Consider the following 21,960-nt stretch of genomic DNA (forward strand, 5'->3'; position numbering starts at 1 on the left):
TGCTGTGTATTTCAATTAATTCTGTCCCTGTTGCTATATGCCTTGATAGTGATATGTTGAATTTTTTCAAGGATCATGAGAAAACAGAAGATAATGTTCTTCCTAATAAGTGATTTTAAATACAGCAATTCTTATTCTGTAGATTTTACAGTGGGCTTCTAATCTGTTTCTATTGAAATATTTTTCATCTGATAACTGGATAAATTAGACTAATCCTGTGGACCCCTGAAGCATAACGAAATTTATTAAATACATGCTCTTTACTCTTGGAAAGCATTGCACTTTTTGGGGTTTTGTAATTCCAAAGCATCACAACTCTCTAAAGGAAGCTACTTGTTACAAATAACATTCAAGTTTTTTTTTAAACTTGACTATTATACCTGTGTAGGAGGTATTTGTATAGGAGCTTTCATCCAGAAGCTTTTTTTTGGAGTGCGCAGAGAATGGTTTAGGAGAAAAAAAAGAATCATGTTCCCTTTTTTTTGACACTACATAGATCTGTTAGCAGCTTTTGGAAGTACAAGTCATAAGAATGCCAGTTGATGTTTGTGGACCTTCCCAGTAACTGAACAGATTAGAAGGAATTTTGGAGAGAATCCTTGAGAGTTGTGTTGAGATAGAAAATTAATCATGATCTGAATGGCGTGGTAGATTCAGTGGACTGAACAGCCTACTCCTTTTTCTATAAGAATATCTTAGTTTGTTTACTTTGAAGTGAATTTCCTGAACTATAGCTGGGAATTCTAAGCAGTATAGGAATAAGTTGGAACTGACAATTAAATCTATGGTAACTAATTTCAAAATGAAAAAGTGAACTGAAGATTTTTACTAGCTAGCCTGATTACAGAATGTCAAATTACACTTTGCAGTTATAAAAAAACTTTATACAAATTTGAATGAAGTTCTATTTTTAACCTAATTTTGTGATAGCTGATTAGGCTACTGAGCTGTTAGTTTTCTGTTAAGTTCATGAGACTACTATTAGTATTGGATTGACTCATGTTTTGAAATCCATTAAACTAATGGGATGCAGCTTAGTAAGTTCAAAGTATTAAATTTTTATGGGTAGTCTCAGCAAATGAGGCAGTCTTTGACCTTAACGTGCTTGTTCTTTGTATAGCTTATTTGTTTTGTGCCTTTGTGTTTTAAGTACTGCAATGCCAGTTTGAAACAAATGCATTCATGTACTTTTTGCCAAGTTTAAACCGAAATGCAAATGAAAATTTTAAACCTCCCAAATGCACAGTCACACACTTTCTAGTATTTTAACAAACGTTTACTTGAAGACTGAGCCAAGTGTTTTATTTCACTGCATCTTAAATGTCATTGCAGCAAATTCCGGACAGGCCTTTGCTCTGTTGAGCTTTACCATCAAATTATCTCCTTGCTGTAAGATGCCAATCATGTCTCATTTTTTCTAATTTCACTGCTAATAAACTTGCAGACTGCAAAAACTTCATTAAATCCACGTTCTGCTATTGTATAATGACACTGTAACAGTTCACTGTAAACCATTGTGCTTAAACCCTAAATGCTCTACTTCAAAAGGAAAACTCCAACTTGGTAGTGGGGCCAGAGGAAGACATTTAAACTAATAAAATAACAAATCATGTTCACATGTTGATTTCCATATTTTCTCTCTTTTCCCTTCTGTCTCTTCTATCTATACCCGTCAGAAAAGAACCCAGCATCTCGCAATCAAGAGTGATACTTTCTAACAATTGGAGCTTTTTTAAATTTGTTTGTTCATGTGTTGAGAATGACGCTTGCTGGACCAACATTCATTGCCCATCCTTAACCTCCTTTGAGAAAGTGGTAGTGAGCTGCTACCTTGAATTGTTGCAGTCTGTGCTGTAGGTAACTCTCAATGCTGTTAAGGAAATATTGCCATATGGTTTCATTATTAACAGGAAGTTAATTTAAATGGACTTCAGACACTTCATGTCTCTCACTGGTATGCAACAGTTAGTCTTCAGAATGTGATTACTCGTCTGTCTTGCTGCGTGACTTTGTTTCTCCTTCTTCCTCTTTGTCTTCCTCCTATTTTTTTCTCAGTGAACCCTTTTTATATTACTCTACTTTTCCTTTTACTCTACCTTTCCTTTTTATATGGGGATCACTTAGTATTGGTAGAAACCAGCCAGAGGTGTAGGCTATATATGGGTTGGAGGACGTGAGACAACTGTAGCTTTGCCACTCCTTTCCATCACTTTCCTTGACTGCTTGTCGTTTCCATTCTTATTCCCTCTTATTGTTGACTTCTGTGAAGTGAAGGGAGCACCCTTCTTGCTTTCTCATATTATTTTGAGACGTTCTGATTTGTCTCTTCATTCTACATCCCATGCACATTTGTTTCTTTCATTTTGAAAGGCTTATCCAAGACATGCAAACAAAGCCAAAGCAGGTGAATATAATTTATCCTTGATACCTTTCAACTTTTCTGAAACAAGGCAATTGGATGAAATCACCGAGACACTGATATCTTTAAAAAAAACTTTCCAGACCAAGAAATGTAATCCTCTTTCTCACTGCAACAGAAGCTAACAAGTGCCCGTTTGAGGAAGTGATTTCTTCCTCTGCTAGGTACTTTACCTGTGTGAAACCCCTTCACATTATATATAAAACCAGGATTTTCTTTCTCACTTGACTGTTCAGTTTAAAAGTACCAAAAGAAAACCTGACTTCTGTTTTTTGTGAATTCTTACATTTTGCCTTGAATGTAAAATGTCAATTCTGCATTCTATCTAATTTTAACTGAGATATGTCACCTTCAGGGACATATTCGAGGATAAAAGCTTCAGTCGCCTTTCATCCTGTTGGTTAAGCAAGTACAATTTTGTCATTTACATTCATTCTTGCCTTGAGCTACAGGTGAACAAATGATCATAGTCATTTTACCACACTCCGTTTTTAACTTGTATGAATTAGGGGAAAAGTTAGAATTTCAAACATTACCACGTGATGCTATAGCACCTCAGTTTGTGGAGCATTTTCCAGTGTTGGATCCTTAATCTGAAACCTGTAAGTTAATTCTGAAAAGAGCTTAAGGAATAACTAATATTAGGGGTGAATCTCAGTTGCTGATATCAAACTCAACACAAGTTTTGCATCTCAAACATTGGAAACAGATTAGAATTCATTGAGAGCTGCTTTCAAGGGCTACCAAAGCAGCTTGGTCTTGACTGACCTTGTTCCATTATCCTTCAGTGTGTTCCAAATAGATCATCAAATATTCAGCTGTAGCTAGAAACACGACACTGGAATTACTCGGCAAGTCTAGCAGAGAAAGAAACACTTCATGTTTCGGGCCAGTGACCTTTCATCCCAACCCATGTTGACCTGAAACATTGATTCAATTATTTCTATTTCTTATTCTGCTGAGTCACCTGCTGAGTATTTCCACCACAGTGATTTATGTGGTTTCCCATACTCAAAGCAGTTTGGTTTTGTACCAGTTTATATACTTCATTGTCTAAGATGCTGTTAAAGATTAGGTGAATTGGCCATGCTAAATTGCCCATAGTATTAGGTGGATTAGTCAGGGGTAAATATAGGGGGGCTGGGTTTGTCTTCGGAGGGTTGGTGTGGACTTGTTGGGCTGAAGGGCCTATTTCCGTACTGTAGGTAATCTAAACTACTGACCAGCCAACTTTGCCCTTCATTCTTACCATATTATCCAATTTTGTTTACTCTTCAAACCTGGCATCATTTTTCAGTTTAAAATAAAACTATCCCCTGATCCCACCATCCGTGCGAATGACTGCTTCTTAACCAGCTTTGTAGTTGTCTTCCTGATTCTTGAATATGTTGTCATTTCTAAAATGTTTTCATCGTTGTTGGAATTCCATGATTTTAATCCCTTATAGCAGGTTTCTCAAAGTCATAAATAACATCTGTGAGATTGTGACGAAGTTAACCTATTCCTACACTCTCTCTTCTCATCCTCTCTGTAGTCTTTGACATTCTTAACCATAGTGTAACATTTGTCCACTATTGTCTAGTTGGGAGCAGCTGCTGTCTCCTATTTCTATTCGTATATACTTAATTGTGACCAGCAGTCACTTCCAGTGGCTCCTCTGCTTGCTTTCTCAGCTTGAATGTCCCCTAAAGATTTATCTGACTCCTCCCCATATCTCATCTACATGATCCTCAGTAAAATCATTTTAAAAACACTTTTTCAGCTGATGACATCTAGTTCTATCCCTCATCAACCCCCTCAAACCTTTTACTGTCTAAATTTTGGTATGTTCAAAATTCAGTACTGGGTGAGTAGAAATTTCTGCTGATTACATATTGAGAAATCTATGTCTTTGGTCCTTGCTGTAAAATTGTTCCCTAGCTGCTACTTCCCTTCACCTGACAACAGCCTACTGAATCAGACAATTGGCAACCTTGGTGTCTTGTTTGACCATCCATCTCCAACTCTAACATTTTCCAACAACACCTCAGCTAGTTGATGTGCTAACATCTTTAACAATACCTTTATTACCTTTACACTTAACTCTTTCACTCCTGATCAGTTTCTCTTGAAAATTTATTGTCCAAAACACTGCTGCAACTCCTGTTACAGTCATATTCATCCATCAATCCTGTTCTCATTGGTCCTATATCGACTCCTGGCTAAATCTCTTATGAATTTAAATTCTCATTCCTCTACAGCCTTGTTTCCTGTCTCTAATCTCTTAAGGTTGCAGACATTGCTGCCATTAAGTTGAGACATAAACTAAGTATGTCGCTAGCAAATGTTCATGTAACAAACACAGTTATAGCTTAAATTGAGGGGTGATAGGACAGATGTCAGAGGTAGTTTCTTTACTCAGTAGTAGGGGCATGGAACACCCTGCCTGCAACAGTAGTAGACTCGCCAACTTAAGGGAATTTTAAATGGTCATTGGATAGACATATGGATGAAAATAGAATAGTGTAGGAACGATAGGCTTCAGATTGATTTTTACATGTCGGTGCAACATGGAGGGCTGAAGGGCTTGTACGGCGCTGTAATGTTCTATAGACATCAACTGGTCAATGTTATCTAATGCATACTGAGACTAATTGGTATATCTGTCCTTGGCTTTTACAAAAGAGGTTTTAAAGGGCTTCAAATATGCCTCTAAGTTAGGTTTCCGGAGATTGTATTAAGGTTTTTAAAGAAAATCTAAACAGCTTCTTGCAATGATTCTTGGTGTCTAATATATCACAACTGAATTTGTGCATATGTTCTGGCTCGGAGAATTTCAGCCAACACTAGAACTAATAAGCAGTTTGAGGAAGTGATAGAAAAGATGAGCACTTATACAATGACTTCCGTGACTACAGATGTCTCAAAGTACTTTAAAGCTAATTAAGTACTTTATTGTGCAGTAGGCATTGTAACAGGCTGTCATCGGCAGTCCTGTAAGTGATCTGATTTATTTTTCATTGAAGGCTAAATATTTTGGTCAGTATACTGAAAGTAACTCCCCTGTTCTTTGAACAGTGCTAGGGGATCTTTAACATCTAGCTGTGACAGCAGACGCGGCTGTGGTTTAACATTTCTAAAAGATGGCACTTCCGGTGGTGCAACACTCACTCAGTATTGTAGTTGCATGCAAACCATGAGTTTTGTGCTGTGGCCCTGAAGTGAGACTTGAACTTTAAACCCTCTGAGTCAGCCAAGAAAACATGAGGCCAATCAAGCCCTAAAACCTGTTTTTAAGATCATACCTAATTGCTACCTTAATTCTGACTCTCTTCAATGCCATCTTTTGGCAAGGGTTTCAGATTTCAGTTGCCTTGTTTGAAGTGTTCACATCAGCTCTGGCCCAGCTCTAATTTGAAGGTTCTGAGGTCTTATGATGAATTGGTATTGCTGTAACTGTCTATTGATGTGGATTTTATTTCTCTCCCTTCACCTCCCAATTCCAACATCTGTTCCACAGATACCAGCTGAGATCTCTGGCCTGCTTAAACAATTCACCTTGCTATGGTGAGATCAGGCTACTTTGGGCAAGACAATTCCGACTCACATCCTGCCTGCCCCCACTCCCATTTAAAATCCCTGTAAACTTGCACCACACAGAATCAGTTACTGCATATTGATTAATTCTGTTTCTCTCATTGCAACCCATCTGTGGTGATCATCTGGATTCTCTGACCAGGACAGGGAAACTGTAGCTATTTGCAAAAGTAATACGCTTCAGCTGTAACTGGACAGTCAGTTTGGTTAAGCCACCTGTCATGCACCCTGTCTGTGTAGCTAAGCGTCTGTATCCTGAAGTAGAGATCATTCTGCACTTTTTTTTGTAATTTCATTACTCTAATAAATGGTTCATGTGTAGGAAAGAAACTGAGAACTTCCTATTTGGGTATATCGTTTTCATAAAAACTTAAACTGAGCAATATACAGCTGTTTCCTCAAGCTGCTTAGTTTTTGGATGATGCAAATGGGTAGAGATAATGAAATGATAATTGGGCACCAGATATGCAGAGTTCTGTAAATAATATGCCACCCTTTTCCTGATATTATGTATCAGAAATGAGTTAGAACAATTTAAAATTCAAATCAAGATTGCATTGCATTAACTTTCATTTGTAATTCTATTAAATGCCATTTCAGTATTAGTTAATGACAAAAATCAGCCCTTAGTAATGCATTTTGGTATAATACTTAAGAGATGATTTTATAGATGGTTTACAGACAAAATGCAGCAATAACTGAAGTTCTAAACACCAAGGCCAAAGATGCTAACAATGCAGTACATGGTCTTGTTCTCCCATCTGACAGTGCAGCTTCCTAAAAACAAAAATAAGTGATAATTACAAAATCAGGTAAGATAAGTGTATTGTTTGACAATTGTACATTTACTGTGTAGTGTTCATTTCCTTTAGAATAATTTTTTATTAAACTACTTATTCTTGAGACATGAAGGCCAGTGTTCATTACCAATTCTCCATGAAGGTGATGGTGAGCTTGAATTGCTGCAGTGTGTGAGGCGATCTGACAATGCTCTGTTTCTATTGCAGGTTTTATGCTACAGTAGCTAGGCCATTTTGGAGGGTGGTTAAGTTGTGGTAGATCTGGCGTCCTTTGTTTATTTTGATAAAGACACCATAACTGACAATTGCCAGCACTGCTCCACTGAAACTGACAGCAGCCTTTGAAGTCTGCACCTTTGCAGAGCAAAGCAGAAATCCAAAAGTTATTAGGTGATTCTGTGCTTTACCAGAGGATGAGCCAGAGAGGACCTACCACAATAGAAATCAACTGCATTGATTAACTTTTAATTCTTCTGCTAATAGTCATGTACAACCCCTTGAAAGCATTACAGCTGGTAAGATGATGTGTAACTGGTTTTGTGTGCTACATTCGTCATTACTTCTGTGCACCTTCACTGCCCCTTAAGTTTGATTTGATACTTGTCGAATATCATTTCTCCGAGTTCCACATGTAAAAACATTTACCTTTTTGGTTCCTAACTTAATCCAATCATTTAATTTACTCTGACCGTTTAAAATAAAAGTGAAAGACTAAGTGCTATTACCTCAATTTACTGTTTGGAAAAGCAATTGGCTGTTTCATGTCTTGCTAATGTCATTGCTGCACACCATTCCCCCCCACATCCCAACGTCCAGATGTTAACTGCTGTTGGAAATGGGGAAAACACTGGAAAGGAATCTTACAGGTCTTTGTAAACAGCTTTCTTTGTCATCAGTAGTGTGCTAACCATAAACTCTAGTCTTTTTTTTTTGTCCTGTCGGCACATTCAGAGTGGCAATGTATCTTGTATAATTAATTTGGTATACTATGATTTAAAAGTAAACTGAGTATTGAGTGCATATGCCGGGCTAACTATCATGATGTGCCGAAGTTGGTATCTGAAACTGTTCCTACTGGATTTGATGAGGAAACTGCAAAAACAGGCTATAAACCACAAGGTGCCAAATTTCATATCCATCTTAGATTAGATCACCCTATAATGCTATATTGGAGGCGAGACTCCAGTTGATTAGGTTTCGCGCTCCTAATAATGAAGTGCCCCCTGCTGGACAGTGCCATGTCAACCAAAGATGCGGCACTAGTCAGCATTAAAAGTTGAACATTTTGGACTCGTTCTAGGTTCTCTTTCTTTTTTTAAAAAAAAAAGGCCATTTGGGAATCATTTTGAGGTTTTGACTGTTGTGGATCAATACTTCATTGAATTTCAGCCAAATTAGATAAAACTAGAGGAAAAATGTCTGAATTGTCATGCTCAGTGAGAGCATAGTCTTGTACTAGACTTAGTTATAGAGGTGTACACCATGGAAACAACCCAATCTAGTCCCACCTGCCAGCACCTGGCCCATATCCCTCCAAACTCTTCCCATTCATATACCTATCTAAATGCCTTTTAAATGTTGCAGTTGTACTCGCCTCCACCACTTCCTCTGGCAGCTCATTCCATACATTTACCACCCTCTGTGAAAGTATTGCCCCTTAGGTCTCTTTTATATCTTCCCCCTCGCCCTAAATCTATGCCCTCTATTTCTTGACTGCCCCATCCCAGGGAAAAGATTGTCTCTGTATCCTATCCATGCCCTCACTATTTTATAAATCTTTATCAGGTCACCCCTCAGCCTCTGACACTCCAGGGAAAACAGCCCCAGCCTGTTCAGCCTCTCCCTATAGCTCAAATCCTCCAACCCTGGCAACATCCTTGTAAATCTTTTCTGAACCCTTTCAAGTTTCACAACATCTCTCAGATAGGAAGGAGACCAGAATTGCATGCAATATTCCATTGAGTGGCCTAACCAATTTCCTGTACAGCCGCAACATGATCTCCCAACTCTTGTAAGCGATACTCTGACCAATAAAGGAACGCATACCAAACGCCTTCAATATCCTATCTACCTGCGACTCCACTTTCGAGCTATGAACCTGCACTCTAAGGTCTCTTTCTTCAGCAACCCTCCCTTGAACCTAAATTCTGTCAATAAGATGAGTGAAAGCATTACTCCTTTGGTAATGTTATGAATTTGGCATGTTCAAAGAAGCATGCAACAGTGAAGACAACTCATAACTTGTGATTGTGTCAGTAGAATCTAATGTTAACTTTGGAAAAGTATATAGAAGTTAAAGCGGTAGTTTGGATTTTTACAATTTTGTGACCATGTTCACTGCTATCCATAAATAATGCTGTCCTAATAAAGATTGAGCATTCTCTTACAATGTGGAGCTCACCTTTCCCAACATTATTAATCTGATGGCTAGTGAAGAGGATCTCCAAGTGTGACTACCAATGATGGCATCAAGTAGCAAATCAGACAATCTCAAGAATTTCTGAATAGCAAATAATGCACTGATTATCTTTTTATCATTTTGCTCTTTGTAAAATGTATTTGATAGGATTGGGTCATGCTGGAGTAAATATAGAAGATTAAGGATAGAATTTATCATGCAAATTGATATTCAAAATTGTTTGCAGGGTCAGAGAGGTTGTTCATAAGTTTGTTTATATTGTCATTCTGCCTTGAGTTGGAACTAGTTTTTAATTTTTTGGGACATTGCACCTTGAAATGGGAAATTATCAATTCACTGATTTCTAAAGATTGTTTGCAGAAATTTCAACAGTGCACATTGTTCGTTGGATGGATTCATTGCAGCAACTGGGTTCTCTCAGTTAACTGACAAATCCATTGACACTTTAAGCCACCATCTCTTTTGCAGAAAGACTGTGAATGCTGGCAGTTCCACTGTTGTCGTAACTGAAAAATCCAGGACCACTGTTGTAGCAGAATTCTTTACAAGTTGGTCTTGGGATTTTGCACAAACAAGCCATCACAAAATTCCATAAATTTGAAACTGAACAGTGAGATGCATTTTATGCCTTCAGCTCAGCCTATGTGCAATTAATTTCAATCATATACTGGCTCTACCATTAGTAATGGATTAAACAAAATAAAGTTGCTTTTTTTTTCTTACCATCAACAGAATTATCCCAGAAGCATGAACTAGCAGTGTGCAAGCCTGCTCCATTCTTTTGCATTATAACACAGGTTACTGAAAGGGGGAAGGAAAAAAAGGTTTTGAGTCTGGCAATAGCACTGAACCATTGTCTTTTGCAATTGTGCAAGTATTATCTTGGCTCTGACCTCATCAAAAAAAACCCTGCTGGTTACCAAGATTATATGTACCGACTACGATAGACTGATTTGTTTCAAAAGGATTTTTCAGATGTATTCTCCTTTATAAACATCTTGCAATTACTGAATGATTAAGCTATTCCACATCTCAAATGCTATAACTACAGAGGAAACTCGATTATCCAAGGCAGGGAGTATTTAGTTTGGTTAATTGAATTCTGGATAATTGAATGCTGGATAACATAGTTTAGCCAAGCATAGGGACCTTGCGATCTTGCCGGATAATCCAATATTCGCGTAGCTAAATGCCGGATAATAGAGATTTCTCTGGAGATATTTTAAGCTTTAGCTAGCAGTTTAAGTTCTGCACAAAGTGGAATTGGGGTCCAATTCGGTTGAATGTACAACTCCAATGAGCCACAATCACTTTTAAATTCTGTTTGAAAGGATTGTTGGAAATTTTGTGATAGTCAACTCAGTGTTTGCATTTGCAAAACTGGGACTTTCCACAGTGAAATTGCTTTACATTGTGTTAATCATATAATCTGTACTGAAGTATGTTTGCTGAAGGGAAGGGAAGGGAAGCTAATTACCCATACTTGGATTTGAATTTATGGATTGCAGATTGAAAAGAATAAAATTTTATAGGTGACATTTGATGAAAGCATTAGCATTTCAAAATACAAATAGTTTAAATTAGATTTTTAAAATTAGATTCCCTACAGTGTGGAAACAGGCCCTTCAGCCCAACAAGTCCACACCGACCCTTTGAAGAGCAACCCACCCAGACCCACTCCCCTACATTTACCCCAGACTAATCCACCTATACTATCGGCAATTTAGCATAGCCAATTCACCTAATCTGCACATCTTTGTGACTGAGGGGGGAAGCCAGAGCGACCAAAGGAAACCCACGCAGACACTAGAAGAATATGTAAACTCCACACACAGTTGCCCGAGGTGGGAATTGAACCCAGGTCCCTGACAGACAGCAGTGCCACCCAATGTGAGGATCAGACTAGCTCATCTTTTTAGATTGCAAAAGATCAGTAATCTTTTTGTTTACTGACTTGATTTTTTTGCCACATAAAAAACTGAGCTGTGTTTAAATATTTAATTGCTCACCAATGTATTTAAAAGGCTTGGCCAATTTGGTTAGTTGGTTGAGACATTGCTCCACCACTGCAGATGTCCATTGATTCACTTTGTTGTGTTGGTAGGCATTCCCTCCAATTGTATTTTCCACTGCCTGCAAAGTTAAGGGGAACAAGATCAACAAACCAAAATCAATCAGCTCACCATGTAAAATGTTACTAAAGTGTAATACACTCACTTCTTTAATGATGGTGCTTACATCGTCAACAATAAAAGCTGCCTGGAAGACAAGAGAGAAACATGAGGCACCAAACTGATGTATAATGAATTTTAATACAATCTTGTTTCCCAGTAGAATCAAATTATTATCTCACATGGACTTATCTACTGTTGTGCTCACTTAAATGGATATTGGTCAGTTTGCAAGCTTCAGGAACATTAACAATTTAATTGCAGCTTGGTTTCTAGTAAATCCTGCAGCCACTCTCACTAAATGATTCTCGCTGACTACTACAGTGTGCGTATTCCAAGAAACCCAATTGTAGTTCCATTCACAAACAATCCTCACTCTGAAACTTTAAATATTTAAGTTTCTTGGCTGCACGGTGACTCAGTGGTTAGCACTGCTGCCTCACAGCACCAGGGTACCAGGTTCGATTCCAGCCTCGGGTGCCTGTGTGCAGTTTGCACATTCTCCTTGTGTCTGTGTGGGTTTCCTCTGAGTGCTCCAGTTTCCTCCCACGGTCTAAAGATGTGCAGGTTAGGTGAACTGGCCATGCTAAATTGCCTATTGTGTTAATCGCATTCGTTGGAGGGAAATGGGGTCTGGGTGGGTTACTCTTCGGAGCGTCGGTGTGGACCGGTTGGGCTGAAGGGCCTGTTTCTAAACTGTAGGGAATCTAATGTAAAGAAATACGTACCAACAGATTCAAGAACAGCTTCTTCTGTTATCACAATGTTATCTATATGTAACAATAGATACATGAACGAACCTCTCAAAAGGAGTTGACATTCTTCTACACCTCTGCTGTAACACCATATTCTGTGTTCTGTTCTATTACACTGATATACTTTGTATAAGTTATAATTTGCCTGGATAGCATGCAAAACAATACTTTTCACAGTATCTTGGTACATGTGACAATAAATCAAATCAGAATGGGGACCAATTCCTGGCCACTGACTCATTTAAAACTACATGTTTCTTTTCACCAAGTTTCATTTTGTTAATAAACAGTTTACTTCAAAGTTAGAAATTCACATCCACTGTAAAGAATGCCTTTTAATAACAAAAGAAATCAGGTCCCATGAGACTGCTCTGTTATTTAATGTGGCCTTGGTTTATCGATGTCAGTTACACTTACTGAATGCCACCACCATTGAGTTCTGACTAGAGAAAGCAGAGATGCCTTTTTTTTTAAAAGACTGAATTACAGCTGTATTTACACAAACTAAAAACTGATCAATGTGAAAGAGTCTGCGAACACCATGAGGAGGGACATCAGTCCTTGCCTGGTGAAGTATTGAGCATTGTAGAGAGTGACCATGATTTAAATCGATATCGGTTGTTTCCCTAGTGGAATGAACATGTGCATCAAAACAGTTGGCAAGTGTCTCTAGTTTCTGTTGTAACTGATTCCTCTTATGTTCTTGCACCATGCCACATCGCCTGTGCATCAATCCCAATGAGTTAATCACTTATACAATGTAAATTAGCTTAGTTTCATACTTTTAGTACTTAAAAAGTGCATGATTAAAGATACAAAGTTTGCAAATTGGAAAGAAATTTGAGAATTTTTCTGATAATTGGTTTGTGGGGAAGATAGGAAAGGTCAGTCCAAGATGGAAGAAGACTGAAGGATAGTCAAAGTGTAGGTAATAAATGTGTAATTGTCTAACATTCTCTAACAGAAAGCTACTTGTATTATGTTCCCAGGAGTCTGTGGCATTTTTCTAATATGGGAGGGCCAGGTGAAAGAAGGAAACATTTTGAGAAACACATGGGAAATGATCTCTGTTTGTACACTGAACTTCATGAGCTTTGTGTAATTTAAGTATGATCATTGGATTCTCTTACTTGCCAAGAACAGAGCCCTTCCATACTGTTGCCTCCAAGTATCTTTCAGTCCTGTCATCCCAGGAGTTATCTCCACAATATCCAATGTCTATCTGAAGCACAGTGTCACCTGGGCTGTAACAACATTTACCTCCTTTTGTGAGCTGAGTAAGATAGTTGTCTTTTGCAGGTGTTTTATGTCCACAAAAGGAGTGCAGAGATACCCCTGAGGTCCCTCTAATGGTGCGCTGCTAGTGTGTCCACCCCTAGACCAGGTGGCCTGAGTTCAAATCCCAACTGTGCCAGAGGTGTGTCAGAATGTCTCTGAACAGGTTGATAAGAACAACAGGTTAATAAAAACATGGATACTCTTGCTTTCATGATGTGGTTTCCTTGTATCAACTCCAACATTACAAAAATAACATGCCACACTTCCCCCCTCAACAGCTCATTTTAATCAACCCATTTGTAGGAATTCCCACTCTCCAAACTCTGAGCTGCTGCTCATGAAGGTTCTTGCCTCCATCCTTAGATAAGGAGGAATTTATTCTGAGGGTCGAGGATCTTTGGATTTTGTTGCCACAGAGCTGTAGGGGCAGAGTCCTTGCGGATAGAGTCATAGAGATGTATAGCATGGAAGCAGACCCTTCAGTCCAACCTGTCCAAGCCGACCAGAAAACCCAACCCAATCTCATCCCACCTGCCAGTACCCAGCCCATATCCCTCCAAACCCTTCCTATTCATGTACCCATCCAGATGCCTTTTATATGTTGCAATTGTACTAGCCTCCTCCACTTCCTCTGGCAGCTCATTCCATACATGTACCATCCTGTGTGTGAAAAGGTTGCCCCTTGGTGTCTCATTTTTCCCCCCTCACCCTAAACCTGTGCCCTCTAGGTCTGGACTTCCCCCACCCCAGGGAAAAGACTTGTCTATTTATCCTTTCCATGCCCCTCATGATTTTATAAGCCTCTATAAGGTCACCCCTCAGCCTCGGATGCTTCAGAGAAAACAGCTCCAGCCTGTTCAGCCTCTCCCTGTAGCTCAGATCCTCCAAACCTGGCAACATCCTTGTAAATCTTTTCTGAACCCTTTCAAGTTTCACAACATCTTTCCAATAGGAAGGAGTCCAGAATTGCACACAATATTCCAACAGTGGCCTAACTAATGTCCAGTACTCAATACTCTGACCAATAAAGGAAAGCATACCAAAAGCTGCCTTCACTATCCTATCTACCTGCGACTGCATTTTCAAGGAGCTATGAACCTGCAGCAACACTCCCTAGGACCCTGCCATTAAGTGTATAAGTCCTGATAAGATTTGCTTTCCCAAAATGCAATACTTCACATTTATCTGAATTAAACTCCATCTGCCACTTCTCAGCCCATTGGCTCATCTGATCAAGATCCCATTGTAATCTGAGGTAACCCTCTTCGCTGTCCACGAAACCTCCAATTTTGGTGTCATCTGCAAACTTACTAACTGTACCTCTTATGCTCACATCCAAATCATTTACATAAATGATGAAAAGCAGTGGGCCCAGCACCAATCCTTGTGGCACTCCACTGGTCACAGGCCTCCAGTCTGAAAAACAACCCTCCTCCTCCTCCACCACCACCACCACTCTGTCTTCTACCTTTTGAGCCAGTTTTGTATCCAAAGGGCTCGTTCTCCCTGTATTCCATGAGATCTAACCTTGCTAACCAGTCTCCCATGGGGAACCTTGTCAAACACTTTACTGAAGTCCATATAGATCACATCTACCGGCTCTGCCATCATCTTTGTTACTTCAAAAAAATTCAAACAAGTTTATGAGACATGATTTCCCACACACAAAGCCATGTTGATTATCCCAAATCAGTCCTTGCCTTTTCAAATACATGTACATCCTGTTCCTCAGGATTCCCTCTAACAACTTGTCCACCACTGACGTCAGGCTCACTGGTCTATAGTTCCCTGGCTTGTCCTTACCACCTTTCTTAAACAGTGGCACCATGTTAACCAACCTCCAGTCTTCTGGCACCTCACCTGTGACTATCGATGATACAAATATCTCAGCAAGAGGCCCAGCAATCACTTTTCTAGCTTCCCACAGAGTTCTCGGGTACACCTGATCAGGTCCTGGGGATTTATCCACTTTTATGCATTTCAAGACATCCAGCACTTCCTCCTCTGTAATATGGACATTTCTCAAGATGTCACCATCTATTTCCCTACAGTCTATATCTTCCAAGTCCTTTTCCACAGTAATTACTGATGCAAAATATTTGTTTAGTATTTCCGCCATCTCCTGCAGCTCCATGCAAAGGCTGCCTTGCTGATCTTTGAGGGGCCCTGTTCTCTCCATAGCTACCCTTTTGTTCTTAATGTACTTGTAAAAACCCATTGGATTCTCAATTCTATTTGCCAAAGCTATCTCATGTCTCCTTTTTGCCCTCCTGATTTCTCTCTTAAGTATACTCCTACTGCCTTTATACTCTTCTCAGGATTTACTCGATCTATCCAGTCTATATCTTTCTTATGCTTCCTCCTTTTTCTTAACCAAACCCTCAATTTCTTTAATCATCCAGCATTCCCTATACCTACCAGCCTTTCCTTTCTTCCCTACAGGAATATACTTTCTCTGGATTCTCGTTATCTCATTTCTGAAGGATTCCCATTTTCCAGCTGTCCCTTTACCTGCGAACATCTGCACCCAATCAGCTTTTGAAAGTTCTTGCCTTATACCATCAAAATTGGCCTTCATCCAATTTAGAACTTCAAATCCTTGATCTGGTCTATCGTTTTCCATCACTATTTTAAAACTAATAGAACTATGGTCGCTGACCCCAAAGTGCTTCCCCACTGACACCTCAGTCACCTGCCCTGCCTTATTTCCCAAGAGTAGGTCAAGTTTTGCACCTTCTCTCATAGGTACATCCACATCCTAAATCAGAAAATTTTCTTGTACACACTTAACAAATTCCTCTCCATCTAAACCCTTAACACATTGACAGTCCCAGTCTAAGTTTGGAAAGTTAAAATCCTCTACCATAACCACCCTATTATTCTTACAGATAGCTGAGATCTCCTTACAAATTTGTTTCTGACTATTAAGGGAGGAGGGGGGGAGGAGGGGGGGGGGGGGGCTCTGTATTACAATCCTATTAAGGTTATCATCCCTTTCTTATTTCTCAGTTCCATCCAAATAATGTCCCTGCATGTATTTTCAGAAATATGCTCCTTCAGTACAGTTGTAATGCTATCCCTTATCAAAACCCCAATCCCCCTCCCCTCCCTTCCCTTCCTTTCTATCCTTCCTGTAGCATTTGTATTCTGGAACATTAAGCTGCTAGTCCTGTCCATCCCTGAGTTTCTGTAATTGCTATGATATGTCAGTCCCATGTTCCTAACCATGCTCTGAGTTCATCTGCCCTCCCTGTTCGGCCTCTTGCATTGAAAAACAGGGTAACCTAGATTATCCCAACAAGATGGGCAGGCACTATTTCATTTGGATAATCAATTATTCAGCTAATCGACTAAATGCCTTTCCTCTGCGACTCGGGGGGGGGGGGGGGGGGGGTGGGGGGTGGGTGAGGTTTTAAAGTCTGCTCCCCGTTCAGGAGACTGCAGCACAGTGCATGAGCCCCCATCCCCCAACACCACCGCTTCGCCCGTCCCCAAACCCTGTCCAACACCAACCCCCATCTGCCCCTGCCCCTGTCCCTCGCCCCCAATCCCATCCAACACCACGTGCCCCCCCCCACCCCCTCTGCGGAAGCCAGACTGGACATCAACAACAAAACTGCTGCTGCTGCTTTTGTGTAGTAAGTCTCCAAATAGCATGCGTCTACCTTTTTACTGCAACTTTTTGACAGGTTCCACATACCCTGTACAGGACAATGTTGGAGAGATTATCTGGGAATGGGGGGGTTTAGGGTACACCCCTCTGTCGAACTCCAGGGAGACAGAGTGAGTGAGAGGTCAGTCATTTAGAGATGGTGCCTGTTTAATCACTGTAAACAAAAGACGCAATCACTGTTGGAAACACGTCTTTGTAATGTTTCCATTGGGACCTCGAGATCTCCTTCAGATAATCCGATTTTCGGATAATCAGTATTTAGATAATCAAGGTTCCCCTGTAAATGCAGTTTAATTTACCAGTCCCACCTTGTTCTCTGCTTTGTCCCGGCCTGCCCTGACTGTTTGACTCGCCTTTTGTTCTCAACTGTACCAGTCTCAGATTGATCTCTTTCCTCACTACCTCCCTGGTCCCACCCACCTTGCTAGTTTAAATCCTCCTGAGCAGCTCTTGCAAATCTCCCTGCCACATTAGTCCCCTACCAATTTAGGTGCAATCTGTCCTTCTTGTACAGTTCACTTCTACCCCAATGATCCAAAAATGTGAATCCTTCTGTACACCAGCTCCTCAGCCATGCATTCATCTGCTCTGTCCTCCTATTCCTGCCCTCATTAGCTTGTAGCACTGGGAGTAATCCAGATATTACTACTCAAGGACCTCCTTTTCAAATTCTTGCCTAACTCTCTCTCTAATCTCCCTTCAGAATCTCAACCTTTTCCCTTCCTATGTCATTTTTTTCCAATGTGTACAATGATCTCCTGCTGGCCCCTCTCCCTCTTGAAAACATTCTGCACCCTCTCTGAGACATCCTTGATCCTGGCACCAGGGAGGCAACCACACCATTCTGTTTTTTTTTGCTGCTGGACACAGAAACGTCTGTCTGTACCTTGGACTAGAGAGTCTCCTAACACAATCAATCTCTTGGAATTTGACATTCCTCTCATTACATTAGACCCAGTCATCTTACCAGAAACTTGGCTGTTCGTGCTACATTCCCCTGAGAATCCATCACCCCCTACATTTTCCAAAACAGCATATTTGTTTGAAATGGGGATGGCCACAGAAGGTTCCTGCACTACATATCTACCTCTCTTACCTTTCCTGGAGTTAACCCATCTCTGTGACTGTATCTGAGACTTACCCCCCACCCCCAACCTTCCTATAACTGCCATCCATCACATCTCCTTGCTCTTGTAAATTCTTCATTGTCTTGAACAGCCTCTGATCTGACCTGATAGGATTTGCAACCAATGGCATTTACTGCAAATATGAGCCTCAGTGACCCGTAAACTCTCCTTAAACTCCCACATCCGACAAGAAGAGCATATCACTCTACTAAAGGTCATTTCTGCTTCTTTCAATCTACAGACCCAGAAAATAGCACTCTCTTATTATTGCAAAACACTGCTCCAGGTTAAATTAATACTTATGACTTATATTTTAAATTTACATGTTTATTGAGCGATGTCTCTTGATTAATCAAGAAAGAACCCACTCTACTCACTACTGCAGACTTGTTGTAAGGCCACACTTAAAATCCATGTATCTGTTTCTGTATTGTGACCTCTCTCACACAGGTTCCTCAGAGATCAGTTGTGAATTTCACTGTTTTTGCATTTTCCCAGATGCACTCCAATGTCTAGTGCTACATGAATTCAACAGCAAAGGCAGTAACTGCACAGGTTCACTGCTCTCAGTTAGCAATGTGGGTTTCTTTCTCTCCCTCTCTCCTGCACTGACCTCATTATGTGCTTCCTTTATCTATTCTCTCTTTTAAAACTGCTGTTGTTTTGACATTGTTTTGGAACTTTAGAGAAAAAAAATGCAACAGCATATGAAACAGTAATTGCTGCCCCTGGAATTTGAGGAAATTACTTCCAACACCTAAAATACCTCAAAAACAAAAGGAGCAGCTGTTACAGCCAGAAATTCTTCCCATCTTCCATCTTGGATTAAGGCTAAGGTACATTCTTGATCAGTCGGCAAATCAAAGATTATTGGAAAATGCAGGAAAGTGGACGTGAGGGGTGTCTGATCAGCCATGATCTGTTGAATGGCAGACCAGGCTTGGGCTGAATGGCCTGCTGCTGTTCCTATTTCTTAGTCTTACAATCACTTCCTTTTCATAAGAGTTGCTTATAATTTTCAAAATACAGTTGGCAACTAGTTATAGATTATGTTGATATGATGAATGCAGATGTAAAGACAGTGAGGAAGACCAGGTTTTACTCATTCCAGATCGTATCCCAAAATCATTATGGGTGATGCTTATTGGACTCTTCCATATGGTGCCTTGTGGGGTGGCAGTGCTGTAATGGTAATATCACTGGACTACAAATCCAGAAACTGGGAAAACAAATATTTGAATCTCACGGTGGCAGACAGTAAAATCTGAGTTCAAATTTTTTTTTAAAAATCAAAATTTCTAAATTTAAAGAATCAAAATTTATACGAACGGTGGTCATGTAAACACTATCAATTGTTTGTTTTAAAAAAAAATCTTTTAGGTGAGGAAATCTGTTTCTGTTACCTGGTCTGGCTTATATATATAGCTCCTGACCCACAGTAACGTGGTGGGTGGTCAGTTGGCTGGACAGCTGGTTTGTGATGCCAAATGTTTTAAATTCCCGCATCGCCTGAGGTTACCATGATGGATTCTCCTTCTTCAACTCTACCCTACCCTGAGGCATCGTGACCCTTCGGTTAAAGCACCCCCTCCCATCTCTCTTTAGTGCGACAACAGCCTTATGGCGACTTTACCTGATGTAGTTGCCACTCTCGTCTAGGCAAGAAAGGTCTATTCTTTAGAGCACAAGGAAAATTGATGACCTGTTCCTATGAAGCCATGCTAGATTTCGTTCTCAGAAACTTTGTTTCGCTTTCTCACCCAGTATCTTAGTATCCATTTTGTATGTCTCATGACAAGCACGAAAAGCAATAGTAACTTTCCCAGTCGAAGGGTTGGTTGTATTTTGTTTAGAATCACAAATGTGAAAGCTAAAACATTCAGCATCCCCGCCGCATTCATTTGAAAACTACATCTGATCAATAATGAAAATGTTAACATTTCTCCACCCTTCCCCACGCCACTATTTCACTAAAAAAACCATGAGCCGCAAACGTTTGTCACAATGCTGACATGGGGTTTGGGGGGAGGTGTTGGTTTATTGTAGATTTCTCTACATTGGCCCGGGGGGGGGGGAATGCTCCATCCGCAGGTCTGGGAAGTGCTCGGCCCACTCTTACCCCGAGGAGCTGGGGTGGGGTAGGGATAAGATGTACCCAACCCCCGACCCCAAGGCGGTGAGTGAGGCTCCCATTGATGGGGCTTGTCTGTACTATCGCACCCACCCTAAGCACAGCAGGATCACAGGAGTTTGGTATTTCCGTCCGCGTCAAACAGACAAGCTTTTCCCCCCGCCCCAAAAAAGAAAAGCCCAGAGTGAAATGTTTAGTTTCGATTCGTTGCATTACCTCCTCTCCCGCCTGAAACTCATCCATGCTCCTCTCTCAGCCCAGTGTCTGTAACTACAACAAGACGGATCGCTAGGGATTGAGGCGGCTCTTGGCAGGAGCATTGTGGGTGGGGATTAAAACCTAAACATTAATACACGGGACACAACGGCCTGGCAGCTAATCCGCTCACTGTACCCAGCAAATCTACTGGAGCAGTAGGAGAGCCAATCGCCCTCCCCTGGTTGTACGCCTGACTCTTTCTTTCTTGGATGAACCATCTCCAATTGCATATGGGCAGGGTATTTCCAGCGGGAAGACAAAACATTTTATTTCACAGGAGTATAGCTAGCACACAGTCACGTGAATGAAGAAAAGCGACAGGGCCTTTATCAAAGTTTAGCTAAACGCTTCGACACTTGGGGAACCTTCACCTCTAATCAGTTTCTGGGTCCGTGAAACAAGAATTGCAGATGCTGGGAATAGAAATTGCTGGAGAAACTCAGCAAGGTCTGGCAGCATCGGTGGGGAGAGAAATAGTGTTAACGCTTCAGGTCTGGTGGCCCTTCGTCAGAACATCCTGGTACATCTGGCGTGTGATGTAAGTGCACACCTTTATATTTCTTTTTCAACTATCCCTCCTGCCAGTTGAAAGCCAGCATCACTTTGAGAAGCAACTCAGAATACTGCAGATGGTGGAAATCTGAAATTTAAAAACGAGCGTTTTGGAGAAACTCAGCAGATCTGGAAGTTTCTGTGAAGAGAGAAACAGCTCTGAAAAAGTGTCTTGACAGATTTGACACTTTCTCTGTCCTCAGTTGCTGGCAAACTTGCTGGGTTTCTCCAGCAATTTCTGTGTTTATCTCTTTCAGAAGCATGGCCTGCTTTGCTCTTCAGTGAGTGCTGTTATTAAATGCTATTTTGGCAGAAATAATGACTGTGAAAGTAATGTGTTCTCCTGTTTATTTTGTATTCATGGGTATGGGTGTCACTCGTAAAACCATAATTTATTGCCCATTCCAATTACTTGTTTGTGAAGGTAGTAATGAGTCACCTTTCTTGAACCACAGCTGTCCTGGAGGGCAGCTGTGCTGCAGTGGTAGTGTCCCCACCTCTGAGGCAAGAGACCTGGGTTCAGATCCCATCTGCTGCAGAGGTGCAATAACATCTCTGAACAGGTTGATTAGGAAAATATGAACCATCACAGTCTGTTATGGACCAGGCCAGACATCCTCAAACAACTTCAAGAAAGTAGCCCAAAACCTAACTTTGCTATTTGTTTTAAGCAGGATATTCCAGGAGGGATGCAGCTGGTCAAGCCACTTAGTTCTAAACAAAACAAAATTTATTAACAAGATTATCGAATGAGACACAAACAAAAGAGAACAGAATACGAAACCCACATCCCGCACCTCC

The 21,960-nt window shown here is 40.5% G+C and overlaps 1 protein-coding gene across 2 annotated transcripts; it reads right to left on the minus strand.

Annotated features, from left to right (window-relative positions):
• Positions 1–6,557: 6,557 nt before the first annotated feature.
• Positions 6,558–20,692, minus strand: dynlt1a (dynein light chain Tctex-type 1a). Of its 2 annotated transcripts, XM_072548096.1 has the most exons (5): positions 20,566–20,692; positions 11,432–11,473; positions 11,224–11,347; positions 9,938–10,015; positions 6,558–6,772 (listed from the first exon to the last, which is right to left on the minus strand). In XM_072548096.1, exons 1-5 carry the CDS (start codon positions 20,590–20,592, stop codon positions 6,702–6,704), a joined length of 342 nt encoding a protein of 113 aa, XP_072404197.1. In that variant the 5' UTR covers positions 20,593–20,692; the 3' UTR covers positions 6,558–6,701. The 2 variants fall into 2 exon arrangements, with proteins under 2 accessions (XP_072404197.1, XP_072404198.1); XM_072548097.1 differs by lacking the exon at positions 11,432–11,473 and having other exon boundaries at positions 20,566–20,655.
• Positions 20,693–21,960: the final 1,268 nt, after the last annotated feature.

This window comes from Chiloscyllium punctatum, chromosome 27 (assembly GCF_047496795.1).
Source record: "Chiloscyllium punctatum isolate Juve2018m chromosome 27, sChiPun1.3, whole genome shotgun sequence".
NCBI lineage: Eukaryota > Metazoa > Chordata > Chondrichthyes > Orectolobiformes > Hemiscylliidae > Chiloscyllium > Chiloscyllium punctatum.